The 14,853-nt window shown below is 38.6% G+C and overlaps 1 protein-coding gene across 12 annotated transcripts in view; it reads right to left on the reverse strand.

The window, feature by feature from the left end:
- TJP1 (tight junction protein 1) overlaps positions 1-14,853 on the reverse strand; it is a 241,142-nt gene that overhangs the window by 13,819 nt on the left and 212,470 nt on the right. For 8 of the 12 annotated variants that reach the window (XM_082736636.1, XM_082736635.1, XM_082736631.1 and 5 more), the window contains 10 exons: positions 14,274-14,458; positions 14,077-14,172; positions 10,732-10,814; positions 9,965-10,175; positions 9,549-9,649; positions 5,906-6,256; positions 5,330-5,569; positions 3,808-4,680; positions 3,556-3,653; positions 1,473-1,700 (listed from right to left, as the gene is read on the reverse strand). In XM_082736636.1, coding sequence (XP_082592762.1) covers positions 1,473-1,700; positions 3,556-3,653; positions 3,808-4,680; positions 5,330-5,569; positions 5,906-6,256; positions 9,549-9,649; positions 9,965-10,175; positions 10,732-10,814; positions 14,077-14,172; positions 14,274-14,458 — 2,466 coding nt within the window. The remainder of the gene's footprint in view (positions 1-1,472; positions 1,701-3,555; positions 3,654-3,807; positions 4,681-5,329; positions 5,570-5,905; positions 6,257-9,548; positions 9,650-9,964; positions 10,176-10,731; positions 10,815-14,076; positions 14,173-14,273; positions 14,459-14,853) is intronic. The other 4 variants (XM_082736637.1, XM_082736634.1, XM_082736633.1 and 1 more) reach the window with 1 other exon arrangement.

Here is a 14,853-nt window from a genome sequence, read left to right on the forward strand (position 1 = left end):
GGCTCCTTGCTCAGTGCTCCCTCTGCCTCTGCCCCTCCCCCATGCTCATGCTTTCTGCCTCAACTAAAATCTAAAAAAAAAAAAGGAAGAAGAAGAATGAATGCGTTTAACTAAATAAACGTGAGCTCACAAGGCTCGCTGTGTGAGTCTGGACGCGCTCTGCAGATGTACCGGGCACCTCTCCAATGTTGCATTAGGAGAGGTTCACAACACTGGACACTGTGTGCATTTAACAACGCCCACTGCAGCACTCAAAGTCTGCATCTGTAGTTCTCACAAACAGCTTTCTTCTCTAGACAAAGATTAAAATGGATGACAGTGGAAAAAAGGTTTTTAAAACTTCACCTCAAATGATGTCTAAGAACAGAGTGGTAATTAAAATTAGGTTTTTTTAATATTAGAGATTTTAAAGTTTATTCTAAAAAAAGTTCCACTCAGTTGTAAATTAACAGTTAAATCCACATAATCCCAAGCATCTAATTCACTAAATATCTGGGTGCTTTGGAGCTTAGATACAAGAATGATTTGTGATGGCTTTTTGATGTGTCAACTTGGGTAGGCCAAACTCCAACCCCCATCATTTGCTCAAACACTAATGTAGGGGCTACTGTGACAGGGTTTTATAGATATAACGCCTCTAGTCAGTTGAGTTCACTGGGAGATCTGCATGGACCCTTTAAAAGAGAACTTGGGCCTTCCCTGAACTCAGAGATTCCCAAACAGTTCTATATCTGCTCTTCCTGTTCTGTGAACTCACAACTCCCTTGCCCCGTAGGGTCCTATAATGGCGTAAATGAGTTCCTTATAATGAATCTGCATCTGTTTCTCATTCTTACGGGTTTGTTTTGCTGAAGTATGAGTCTATGTGAGTTTATATATCCCTCCCTCAGTGAGAATACAATAGCAACAAAAACCCCAAGAAAGCATCAACAAGATCACCAACATACAAGTCAACAAAAAGGAGAACAGAACAAGGAAAAGATGACTAGGAGTCAAGAAACTTAGGTGCTAGGTCCTAGCTCTACCCCGTCATGTCAACTCACTGGACCTCTGTTTCCTCATGCATAAAACTGGACCAGAAATCTTACCTTGGGAAGAAAAAAAAAAGAACTCTACTGCCCTCCCTTCAAATAATGTTGCCCCCTGCAGTGCTATTTTCTTATTTAAAAAGCAAAAACAGAAAAGAGGGAAAAGAACCAGCATTAAGTGTGTTGCACAGAGGGGAGACTTATGATTCACCTAAAACCCAGAGTCTTCAAGTTTACTCCCTTACCTAAAAACACTGATTGTGCACGTGTACATCCTAGAGCTAGAAACTATGGACAGTGCTAAATGACTAGAGCTGATAGAAATCATGTATTATGGTCTTAACTTCCAAATACACTGAATTTCACATGATTAATTCTACCCTATGCAACTAAGCCTTTATGTCTCTTATTTTTAAAAGGCGAGTCTTAGGTGAAATAACTTACTTTGAAGAGTAATTAGAAAAATTTGGTTGATTCTGAGAATGAATTGGCTTGGCAGGCTCTGAGAGATGGCTAGCAGGAATGTGTGTAGGAGGCTTGTTTTCAAAACTTCTTCGGTCAAAGTATGAGAGCTGTTTTCGATAATATTCTTCATCCTCCTCGGGATCATAATGATTAGACCGAACAATATCTTCAGGTGGCTTCATCTGAGGTTTTTGAGGTTCTGGGATCCTAACAATGAATGACAAATGGAACAACTTTTTAGATGATAATTTTACAGAGAAAATGGAATATATAGATATTTTATCTTGACCTTTTCAGTGCTGATTATTCAAGGATTGAGCTGAGCAGTCCAATAGTCAAAATGGGCATTTCAAATACTCAGAAGGCAGCCCTCTTCTGGCTCCTGGAGCCTTTAACACGATCCAATAAGCTTGATAATGATCTGGTTAGAGCCTCATGGCAGGTTAGAAGCAGTTAATTGGAAAGAGAAAAGGGAACATACAACTAAGTGGAGAACTTCCCAAAGTACTTACACCAATTTTAGCAACAAGTAGTAACTGAGAGAATTCAAGAACTTTAATCCAGGATCGATAAATGATTCTCATATAAGGAAATGGCTCTATATAGTCCAAAATTCTAGAGGGCACAGGAAGCAGTGGGGAAGAAATTAAGTTGTTCAGCAAATTAAGAGAGGTCTTCTTCAATTTACGATGGGATTATATCCTGATAAATCCAGAGGAAGGTGAAAATACTATTCAGTCAATGTACTGAATATACCTAATTTACCAAATACCAACCATAGCTTAGCGTAGCCTACCTTGAAAGTGTTCAGAACACATACTTTAGCCTACAATTGGGCAAAATCATCTAATGCCAAGCGTATTTTATAATAAAGTGGTATTTCATGTAATTTATTAAATACTAGACTGAAAATGAGAAACAGAATGGTTGTATGGCTACAGAATGGTTTTAAGTGTGCTAGCTGTCTAACCCCCCTGATCGTGTGGCTGACTGGGAGCTGCCCCTGCGCAGCATCAGCAGAGAGTACTGTAATTTTGCAGAGTACTGCAAAATTCAAAAAGTACAATTTCTACTGAATGCATATTGCTTTCATGCCAATGTAAAGTTGAACAATCATTAAGTCACATTACTGGAAGTTGGGGACTGTCTGTACATTGTTATGTATGCTCTGCTTCGTGAATTTTAGAAACTTTGCCTCAAAAATAGATAAATAGGTTTCACACCAAAAAAGGGGCTAAGCTTTCAGTAATTACAAGTTTATTTTGTGTGAAACAACTCGTTTGCTAATGATACTGGCTAAAGGAGACCCCCCAGTAGTTTACATTATCATGAAAAGCACTAGACATCATTAAGAGGAAAATCTGTATGTTAGATAGTAGTTCCTCTTTAACACAAGCAGAAGTGTAAGCAAATTTAAACACGAGTTAGGCAGAAAAACTGTATTCAAACCCAGTCTGTCACTTACTTGCAGTGTGACAAGACCCCTGCTGAGAGGGCTATGAGCCAGGTTTCTCTCCTGGCTCCACCAAGTCCCATAAGCTACTCAACCTCTCAGCTCCAGTGCCTCTCTTTCAAATGGAAGAAAGGACCATCCACCCACAGGGCACCGAAGTGTTTAGAACAACAAGCATATGGCGCATATGGCATGGGCTCACTAAATGATTAATTTTTGTTATTTTAGCCAAACTGAGTCTGTTTCTTTACCCCTAAAAGCCTAAAAGAGATTGCATGTCTAAAAGCACAAACCAAAGAATGTAATACAAATATGAAGGGCTTTAACATTTTTATTTTAATCGCTTGCTAGAAAAATATCCTTTTGAAAGACTTGACTACTAAAGGCGTAACAAAGATCTGTTAAAGAAGACATAATCAAGACCTTCATTTTTCTTTCTAGGGCCACTCTCTTAGTTAAAAAGGCTGGTACTTTTCATATAAGGACAAACAAGGTCCTTTCCCTTTTCCTTCCTCTCCCCTACTTACATAGTAAAGAGGCTTCCTCACTGACTGGAAGGGTCAGACTCCAGGTCAGTTCCATGCCATGAACACCACAGAGCATACCCACCTGTACAGTGTTTTGTCGTGTTCACTGAACTGATTCTGAGGAGTGGCTTTAGGACCAATGATGGGAGCACCTGAGGGTTTAGATGCTACCTCTGGAGGCTGCAAAACAGAACACAAACATGCCCCAGGAACAGATAATTTAAAAAGAGGCTTCATTTAAGCAGGGGAGGGAAAGCAAGGAAGCACTGTGAACCGCTCCTTCACTGAAGGTGCCCATGCATCCCAGGCAGGAAAGGCATGGTTACATGCTTACCTTAAAACCAGCAGTGTGGTTTTCATCCTTCTTGCTCTCCAATGATGCAGATCTTTTGTTTTCAAACATTTTAACTCTAGTGAGCACAGACTGGGGTTTCATTGCTGGATCTTCCTCCTCTTCAGTCAGAGTTGGGGGTGGAGGCAGTGGTTTGGTATTTGAAGGCAGAACTTCTGGCTTGTGTTGAGACGCAGGTATTAGAGGAGGGACAACTGCAGCACCATGGAGAGGCTCATAGTGGCCTGCTTTAGAGGTAAATCCTTGTGATGGTACTTGCTCGTAACTTCGTGGGTATTGGTCAAAATACTGTTTAGGTTCAGGCGCCTTTGGGCCTGCTGAAGAATAGGACTGTGCTTCTGGTCTGTATCTGTTATGCATGTCATACCCGGGAGTTGGCTGCTCTTCATGTCGTAGGGTGGAGGTTCTGGGAGGCTGGTCAAAGCGTGGCCTGCTATCATAGGGCAGAGAGGCTGGCTCTTCAAAACGTGGGTAATAGCCTCGTTCTGAGGACTCTTCAGGATGCTGTCTGGAGTCAGGGTCCCGAGGGTGCTGATTATCAAAAGAAGGCCGAGGCTGGTAGGGCTGTTTGTCATCATAATAGGACCACTGCTCTTCATATGAAGGAATGCGCTCTTCGTAGCGGAGACGATGGTCATAGTTTCGAGAAAACTGGTCTGTGTAGCTTGACGAGTCATATCTGTATGTGGGCTGCTCGAGATCTCTGTTGGCTTGTTTCTCTACATATGGGGGTTGGGATTCATAGCTCGGATTAGGCTCCTTGTCTGGCCTCTGCCCTGCGTGACCAACAGCTGGCTGTTTCAAAACATGATTCTGTCTCATCATTTCCTCAGGATAGGGATCTTTTCTATACACCTGTATAAAATATTCATGTGTAAGTACAAAGGCTTGTTTTCAATTCTAACCTACTTTAATAGTCAAAAATAGAATTTAGTATGTGAAAATGGTATGTTCTACCATTTATTACCAAGACAAGAAAGAGATTAGTGAGAAAGCTAGTTTAAGTGAAAGCTCAAAATTTATAATGCAGGTAGGGGGGTTTTTATGTTTTAGCATTTTCTAAATGAAAAGGGAGTTAAAGATAATTAATTATTAAATTTAGCAGAAAATTAATACACTGAACTGATTCCACTTGATTTGGACACCGAAAATAAAAATCATAAAGAAATCTTATGGACACCAGAATTTACAAAACATGAAAATGCTTATGATGAGTCACAACTAGTATTATAAGGAATTCTGGAAAATACTAAAAGCCAAAAAATGAAAATAATAAAAACATTAAGCACAAATCCCAATTAAAAAGCCCATTTTCAAATTATCAATATACCACCAAAAGCCATGCAAACTATAAAACTGAAATGATTCGTACTGATTCGAAAGCACTATGGAGTGTAAGCCCACAGTAAAAAAGCAAAAAGAACACTTAAAGGGCAAAGCAAAAATGATCGTATGCTAGACTGATGGAGAGCAACAAATGAGGGCAACACTGCAGCACAGGTACCTTTGCTGGATCTACATGCGACGGCAATGATGGCTCTTGATCTCTTAGCATTATGTGAGCTGCCTCAGTGCTTGGTGTTCTTAAAGAATCAGCTTGTGGTGAGTAAGAGGTGGAAGGAGCTGGGACGGGCCCCTCCAGTCTGACATTAGTTAAAGTGACATTATGGTTAACAGCAGAGGTTGATGATGCTGGGTTTGTTTCAGGCGAAAGGTAAGGGACTGGAGATGAGGCTTCTGCTTTCTGTGAAGTGTTTAAAATATTTTAAATATAGTGTTTTTGTTTACTGCTAACTTCCCACTTCCATTTATAGGGGTTGGCAGACATACATTTTAAGTGTGCTGAATAACAAAGCTATGACCTCACGTCCTCAATGAAAAAAAAAAAAAAAAATCAGTATACTGCTGTGTAAGACGAACACACAAAGCTTAGAATTAAGTCCTTGGTATTCTCAAATCGAAATTAAAGATTAATTCTTAATCTGAAGAAAGGACAAAATATATTCTTCAACTCAATCACCACATTCTAAAATTTAATAATGCACCTCTAACTACAAAACGTTGAATGCTTGCTGCTTACCTGTTGAGAGGCTGTTTTAAATCCAGGGGAGTCTATTCTATGAATTGGTTGTGGCTGCGCTTGTGGTGAATAAGGAGGATATGTTTGGTTTTCATGATGCATCCCAGAGGAGTCCTCTCTTACAGGCTCAGAGGACCGTGTAATGGCAGACTCCGGTGGAGTCCCAACCTCATCATTAAGAGTTTCATCTAGTTCTTGATCAGTGTAGGCCCCGCCTTCTGTATCTGTGTCTTCATAGTCAGAAGTGTGTCTACTGTCCGTGCTATACATTGAGTATTCACTACCTGGGGCTGACAGGTAGGACAGACGATCATCATGCAAATCAAGGTCATCACTTGTAGCACCATCCGCCTGGGTCAAATAAAAGTAAATTAAAAATTTTATTCAGTAGTTCTTTAAGAGATGGCCTTTATTTTACAAGGGAGATTGAAAAGGATATTTTTCTTCAGAGAAATCACATCTATTTCTTGAAACTTCTGGCGAGGAAAGGTCAAGAAGATTGTACAAGCACACATGCAGACACACAGAGCATCCCTTGAGATCTGAAGGTCTTGGAAGAATGAAATTTTGGCTGCTTAGCCACGACAAAGCTGGACTCTGAGGCTCAGCCCCAGAGATCAATGAAGGAACCCTGACACCACTCAGGTTTACAAAACCTAATCAGTGTATCAGCCCAAAGCAAGGTGAAGAGGGAGAATGTTACCAAACCAAGCTCACATAAACAATGACACACTGACAGAACAGCGCATTTTAAGAGTAACTATGAAAATAAATGCCACAGTTCAAGTTGAGTAAGAGCTTACATATATTTTTATAAATACATATAAGTATATATTATAAAGAAAACAACTTTTTAAAAAGTTGGTATTTGGCCCTCAAGTTTTTGTAAAACAAAATGGAAAAGCATCATCACCTAAGTGCCAGCTGCCTCATTAAATTAAGAATTAACTGTCTTTACTATTTTTCACAGATGTATCCAATGGATGGTGAGGGAGAAATGCAATTGTGTTTCTCTTTCATAAGTAATTAAGAGCTGAGTTGGTTTTTATTAGTCTACATTATCTTCTGAGTAGACCAGAAAGAAAATGAGAAGCATCTGAGGGAAAGGAATCTAAAGAACTGCAACAACAGGCTGCCATTAGATACCAGTTTGAAACCAGTACCTGGATTAATCAGAACAGTCCCTGAAGATCTTGCCTGGACATTGTGCCCAGCTGGGCACGAGAGTCAAAGGATCTAGAATCCAGAATTCAGACAATCTTCCTTCCATTTTAAGCACAGACTGAGGACAAACAAGGCTTGAGCCGCCTGAATGGAACATTCTACACAGTCCTATGCTTGGCTCTCTTAAGAGCCTCATCCTGAGTGCTGCCCTCCTGATAAGAATAAATAAATGAAATCTTTGAGGAAAATAAAAAGGAAGAGGGGAAAAAAAAAAAGACTAGGGCATGTGAGGTGTCCCTGGGTCTCTGGTTTTCAACAGAGGACCTGCTGAGCTCAAGGAGTGAGAATTCCAGGGCTCTGCTCTAAGTTACAGCAGAGTCTCTCCCATTGAAATCTCAAGGACTTCTCAACTCTATAATGGCTGCTGCAGAAGAGAGGTCTTTTTGCTATCTACTTTAACTTCTAATGCACCAGGGCTCTGGAAGACTCTATTACCCAGCAGCCAGCCAGGGAAATATTTAAGTCCTTGGGGAAGAATTAACTTGGAATTCACCAATCCACCTAGCTTCTGCAGTGGTATGAAATGCGCAAGTGAGCAAGAACCACGGATTGCTCTGAACCAAGAAATGACCTATGCCTACATGTTAAGAAAGTCTCAGGATGACTTTTCTTGGTTTAGTTGGGAACACGTTAAGACTGTGTCAGATCTTGCAAAAAAGAACTCTTTCCAGCAATCAGAACAGAGAAGTTCGCTCAGGAAAGTCAATGTGAAATGAAGTGGTTTTGGTTTAAGAATCTATTATGATAACTTATACTTGAATAGAAGGGGCAGGAGATCTACCAAGCTTGATTTAAATTTTAAAAACCTATTCTGATTTCCAAAATGCATCAATCTATTCTAATAACAAATGATCTGTTTTTCCTCATGTAAGTTAGGGGAGTTAGACCTGTATTTTAAAATCCAAGCAAAGACAGGAAGCGCACAATAGTATCATGAAAAGAAATCATAGAAAATTAAGATTTGTGGATTAAAAAAAAAAACCCTCAGATAGGCAGATAGCATATTTTGTGCATTTATAAACTCAATTTCATTTCGGGAATCACTAAGGCAAGCTATTAACCATTCTACCTTGAGAAAGGCTGCTAAAAGAATTGTGTTTTTACAGATTAGTATGGAGAGGACTACAATTCTTTATATCAAAAATTAAAAATAGTGTGTTTCTGTAAAGTGATGCAGTGGTTTTTTTTTTTTTTCCACCTCAATTTGTCTGTCAAGTGTCCCAGCTGATATGCCAGTTATTCAAAGTGGTCTGATCTCCTATGATAGTCCATCCCCTAAAGTGGTACTGATGAGAAAAACCACGATTCTGACACATCAATACAGGTGGGAACAGCAGACCAAACACGACCTCTAGATGTAAACATTTTCACATCCCTTCTCACAAAGGTCGTGCTTTCTAGACAAAAGGCACAGTGGTCCCAAGCATGCAGCATGCACTGCTAGAGCACCTGTAGCCAAAGCCAGGCAGAGGAAAGTAGGGGCCGTGCAGGGGCCAAACACAACCAAAACCAAGCCAACAACAAAATACTAAAACAAAACGAAACAAAACAAAACAAGAGATATTCTCAATCTTTTCTAGCAACCAAAACATATTAATACTGTACTGAAGGTAAAATATAATAAAAGTTTCTTTCAGCTGTATCAACTTGCCCAACAAAATGAACAGACCTCTCCCATCAAAGACTGCTATAAAACCAGAAAGACTGATAACAGAAAGTAGTTATTTTAAAGCTGGCCATTTAAATGTACATAAAAATAAAAAATTATATCTAAAAGGATGTATTGCTCTGTTCATTATCTCCTAAGTATGTTGTAACAATATGAACAGGTACTACGCACAAAAAAAAAATCCCTAGGTAAACAAAGCAAAAAAATTGGTTCTTTACTTAAAACTTCCCAAAGCCTACCAGCCTATGCTGGTAGATACAGTGCTGCCCCTCACTATGCTGCTGGCCCCTTACAGGGGAGATATGGCTACAGTTTTTCCCACCCATTACTTGCCTTTTTCTTCCAGACCAAGTCCTGAAACTCATGTGCAGAGGACAGCACTTTGGCAAACATGGACTCAGCCCACTCAACTCTCCTCGCTTTCAGAGGAGAAAACTAAAGCCAGGTTCTAAGTTATTTCTCAGAGCCAAAGTTTGGGCAGAGCCAAAACTCTTGCCCTTTTAGTTAGCATTTGAGAATTCTTGGAGAGAGGCCACGGAAGTGGTAATTCAAAGGTGGGGAAATTTCAGAACCTTTTACTATCAAAAACAGCTTTCATGACCCCCACATACAAATTGTAAAAAGTTAAAAGCAAACTCTCCCCAAATTACTCTAATATACTGATCTCAACAGAAAACAATGGTAACTCAAAGGCATCCCTGATTAGTCATATCATCTACTGTAAGGGCTAAGGAATAGAAAGTTTCTTACCTTTCCCTCAGAAACCCATACCAACTGGTTCTGTTGTTGCTGAATTGCTTCTTTCAGTGCACCATACCAACCATCATTCATTGAATTCAAGTTAATTGTAGCTGAAAATAAATTAACAACATTGTTTTACAGTTAGAACTCTGTAAAAAGCCAGAATTCATTCAACCCTAAAAGCACCAGCTCAATCATCATTCCTTAGTTATTTGAAGGATAATGTTTGAGGACACACACCTTTGAAATTTCTATTTTGGCATGGTACATGTTCTTTGACTCAAACAGCAGCTGTTAATGTAACAGGAAGCTTTCCAAGGCAAAGGTTATATATATCACTTATAGCATTTGAACAACTCAGTACTTTTGTCTACATATTGTTGCCTAGACATTTTAAACTACATGAAGGCCTTTAATCTACTCACTTGTAAAAAGATGGTGATTATTTTTACGAAGTTTATGAGACCGTTCATATAACTTCCTGGCACTTTTCCGAGATTCTGGACATAACCTCATCCTCATTGTTTTCACACCCTGCTTAGAATCAGGGTTAAGGAATACAACAATGGGATACCACTGGGCATAATTCAGACGATCAACTGCATTTGGTGTTACATCTAATAAAGCATGTTTGTCCTGGAGGCACATATACACACAAAAAGTAAAGAAGGACACAAGACAGAGTTAATTAAGAATCTTCACCTTCAAAAAAAGTCACAGGCTAAAACACATTCCAATGGTAATGGACATTTAATTGGGCTCCAAAATGTCTCAAGAGTACATGTTAGGAAAAACGGTAATCAGAATTCAATACAATTTCTTGCCCAATTAAAAAAACAAAAAAACAAAAAACAAAACCTTCACGCTCACTTTAAGATAGCCCCGATACTTGCAAGTTTACAGTATTATCTGTGTTCTGTAAAGTGAAAGAGAGTATACGAATTTAATGTTCCTGACATGATCTTATAAAGTAACTATATTCTCTATGCATATAATAAATATCTTTTGATGCATGTAATACTGTTTCAGTGAAAGTGGTTATTGGAATGTTCTTAAGTAGGGGCTTAATCTTATGGCAGGCCAGTAGTAGTTTTAGAAAAGCTACATTACTACTTTCAAATTAACTAAACTTCATCCCACTCAAACAACATTCACAGATTATAATGAAATAGGTCAATTTTCAATAACTTACCTGATCTATTATTTGCTTTATTGTATGAAGGCGAATAATGCCAGAGCTACGTTGGTCAGTTCCAGCATCTCGTGGTTCACTTTCTATCCATGACATCAAAAGGCAAAAACAAAAAATCAAATGTCCATTGATTAGACCATAGTTTCTCAACTACTGGGCACTACCACATGCTGGACTCTGTAATAGTTATAGGGGCTGTCCTGTGCACTACAGCCTGTTCTGCAGCATTTCTGGCCACCTCGTGCTACATGACTCTCGTCCATATTATGACAAATAAAAATGTCTCAAGGAGTGGCCAGTATCCTCAGTGAAGCAGATCCCTGGTCGATTGCCACTGGGTTAAATTAATACTTCCCAACAATTCTGGGATTAGAGAAGGCAAGCAAGGCACTCATTTCAGGAGCAATATTCAATGGGGTGCCAAAAAACCTTAGCAATCAAGTAATACTTTGGGGCCATATGTTTGAAAGATAAAAATGAAAAACAATAAGGAATTAATAAGTAAAACTTAAATAAAAATTATTTTAGACTGTCACTGGTCAAGAAAACTTGTTAGGTGCCTGGGTGGCTTGGCTGGTTAAAGGACTGCCTTCAGCACAAGTCATGATCCTGGAACCCAGGCTCAAGTCCCACATCCAGCTCCCTGCTTAGCAGAGAGTCTGCTTCTCCCTCTGACCTTCCCCCTCTTGTGCGCTCTCTCATTCTCTCCTTCACAAATAAATAAGTAAAATCTTTAAAAAAGAGAGAGAGAGAGAGAGAGAACAGAAAGAAAAATTGTCAAATATGGCAATTCTTTCAATTGAAAATGAGATTAAAAAAAATAAACTTAAAAATAATATTGATGAGCTTGCTTCCATTAAAGGAAAATAAAATGATCAATTCTGTTTTGGTATAAGTAAAATATTTAAACTTGAAATAATGTGAGTTTCATATATCTATATTTTATGTTTTCCAAAAATTTTCTATGTTCTGGAAAAAGACATTAAAAAAAGAGGTAGAAATATGCATGTATGGAGACCCATTTTTTCTTTTGCCTAATACTCTAGGATGGGTTGGCATGGCACTATTTCCAAAGGTTTTAAACATTGTGACATGCAAAGAAAATGACATTATTCGTACAGCCAACAGAGATAAACTTAGGAGGCCTCTTCTGGGTGAAGCCCCGTCTAGCTGCTGGCGGCCAATGAAATCAATACCTGGATAAGTCCACAACCCAAAACCAACAATGCTGTAACAGAGGGGCTGAGGAGTTCTGGGTTAGAGGACTTTTTGGAACCTGGGTGCAGAGAAGGCTATTAATTTGTAACTGAGACAGACTGCGGTTTCACACTGGCATCCTGTCCCTCCCTACTAGTGTATAATATGCCAAGTGCAGCTTGAGCCAGTTACTAATCAGAAACCTTGGAGGTCTATTAATATGAAGTTCTTCACTACAAAGGCACAGCAATGTTTATGACTCTGGTCACAAGGAAAACTTTAAAGACAAACAGGAGCTCTGGTTTTTCAGATGAGACAAAAGCAGAGATTTGGAAGGACAAAGGTTACACTGAAGGCAAGCTGAATGACTCTAGGGAATTAAGATAAAGCTCTACCAGCAAACAGGGCAGAATTTCAAATCTGGTGAACAGAGAATTAAAGAGAGATCAACTGGTAGTTTTGGTTGGAGAAAATGCTACCAATTCTTTAGCAAAAGACTCTCACTGGACTCAGAGAGGATACATAACTATGCTATCCTAATACCCTTTTTAAAAGCCTGGCTGAAGTGTAGAAAAAATTCAATTAAAGCAATCAATTACTTCCTCAGGTAGAGCTTCACAAGTCTTCACACATACTTTTCCTATATTTAAAAACCCTAAGTTTGGTTATGGGCAGGGTTACCACCAACTTATTTAGGCCAAATGCTATCTACAAATGATGACCCCAAAAAAACCTCTTCTGAAAATACTAACAAACTGAAAGGGGAAGCAGAAATAAGCATTTTCTATACTTGGGTCAAATTTTACTATCATTTGTCTGCAAATCTTTTCAGTTTCATAAACTAAATAGCCTCATTCAACTTTCAGTGAAAAGTAATATAATAAAAAGGCAATGCTCTTATTCTTTAAATTAAAACTGTTAATGCGGGTCTCATCTAATGACAGTAGGAACAATGACAAAGGCACAACCCTTCAGATGGCAACAGCAATCATATGCAACCATATGTAACCAGAAAATGCTCATGTTCCACAGCTTATTTCTGACTGTATTTGGGAATTCTAAGAAAATTATCATAAACATGGGAAAAGCTGTATTTCTGAGGATTTAAATCCTTCATAAAACAAAGCAAAGCTGAAACAAGCAAATAAAATTTGGACCGATTTCCACATCCTTTATAAAAGTAAAATATAAAATTGAAATCAACTATTTATAAATAACAGAAGACTAATCAACCAAAATTTGGTTGCACAATGGATAATTTAAAAAAACACGGTTTTATCAATTAAAGGAGGAAAACCGAATAAAGCCCCACACCCCCACACCGTTTGCTTGCAAATGGTGGTAGGGTGGAAGAAAATACAATAGGTTAAAATTAAGGATGATGATGATATATGTCATCAAATTAATTTTCTAAGCTTTCCAAATAGTGAGCATTTCTATAATTAGAGGAAAAAAACAGCTTAAGGCTTTATCTATAGCTTAAAGCAAGCCAAGTGGTCATAACCAAGTCCGTATATTTAAAGTACCACAATAGCTAAACTAAAAGAATCTGCAAGCAGAATCTGTTAGGCATTTAAACACTACATCTTCATTATTTATATTTAACTCTAACTTACTATAAATGCCTACAATAACTGATGGCATGAACCATATTTTTATTACCCTTTTTATATACTTGTTTCTGTTAGCTCAATGACTGAAAGCACTGGACTAAAGCCAGGAAGGGTTGGGTTCAAAGTTGAGTTTTGTCACTCATTAGCTGGGTGTCATCAGGGAAATTTAGAGTGAAGAGGTTGGTTGGCAATGGTCCTAAACACCCTAAGACTCAAGTTGCTCAACTTCAGCATGGATACTCTAATATTACCCATGGTGATATTGTCAGATTTATTAAACAAGATCATGTTCAATTTTCATATGAAGCCAGAGCTTCATAAATGGGTGATTCTTTTTATTATTAAAGGGAAGTAGTACAACCAGGACACAGTCACTCCAATTTCCCTCCAAATTAAATAAACTGGATAAACTGCAAACTTTCACTTACAGAAAGTTTTGTTTCTGTTAGGTGAATGGATCAGACCTTTCCTTTAGAGGAGTACCAAGTAAGGCAATACCCTCAACCTCATCTAAGTCCGTCTTAAGGCCACTTACTTGCAATCTGATAAATATCTGGTTCCTCTCTTGCCAGCTTTTCTCTGGCAACATCAGCTATTGGTCCAAAGATAGTTACAGGTCTCAGAAATCCAGCTGGGAGAAATTCAAAGGAAAAATAACACAGTTTATACTTTTTCTTTCTTAAGCACATTGACATTAATGGTATTAAGGTTACTCTATAGAAAATAAATCACCTTCTCGAAGAACAACTCTTTCATAGGCTGGAAACTTTGTTTGAACTGGCTGAGCTGACAAATCCTCCCTACTCTTTCGAAGATTTCTCTTGGAACTGCGAAGACCCCGGAATCTCCAGAAGTCAGCACGGTCTCCCCCAGCTGTTTTTGGAAGTGTGTACTGTACACTGGCTAACTGCTCAGCCCTGGACAAGACAGAATACAGGACAGACAGATGGATAAATATATTTGAAAAGCAAAATGGAAAAAGACCCATAGACGACACAAAATGTCAAAATACTGGACAGAACTCTACATGTAGTTTAAATCTTAATGGCTAAACTAAGATAAAGAAATTCTGGGGCATCTGGGGGCCTCAGTGGGTTAAGCGTCCAACTCTTGATCTCAGTTCAGGTCTTGATCTGAGGGTCGTGAGTTTAAGACCCACCCACATTGGTCTCCACAATAAGTGTGGACCCTACTTAAAATAAAGAAAGAAATAATAAAATACAAAAATAAAATAAAATAGTTTGTACAACTAAGTCAGTCATAGATACAGTGAATATGATGAAAACTAATTCTTTACACTGCCAAAATTTCC

The sequence above is a fragment of the Mustela nivalis genome, assembly GCF_964662115.1.
Source record: "Mustela nivalis genome assembly, chromosome: 6".
Lineage (NCBI taxonomy): Eukaryota > Metazoa > Chordata > Mammalia > Carnivora > Mustelidae > Mustela > Mustela nivalis.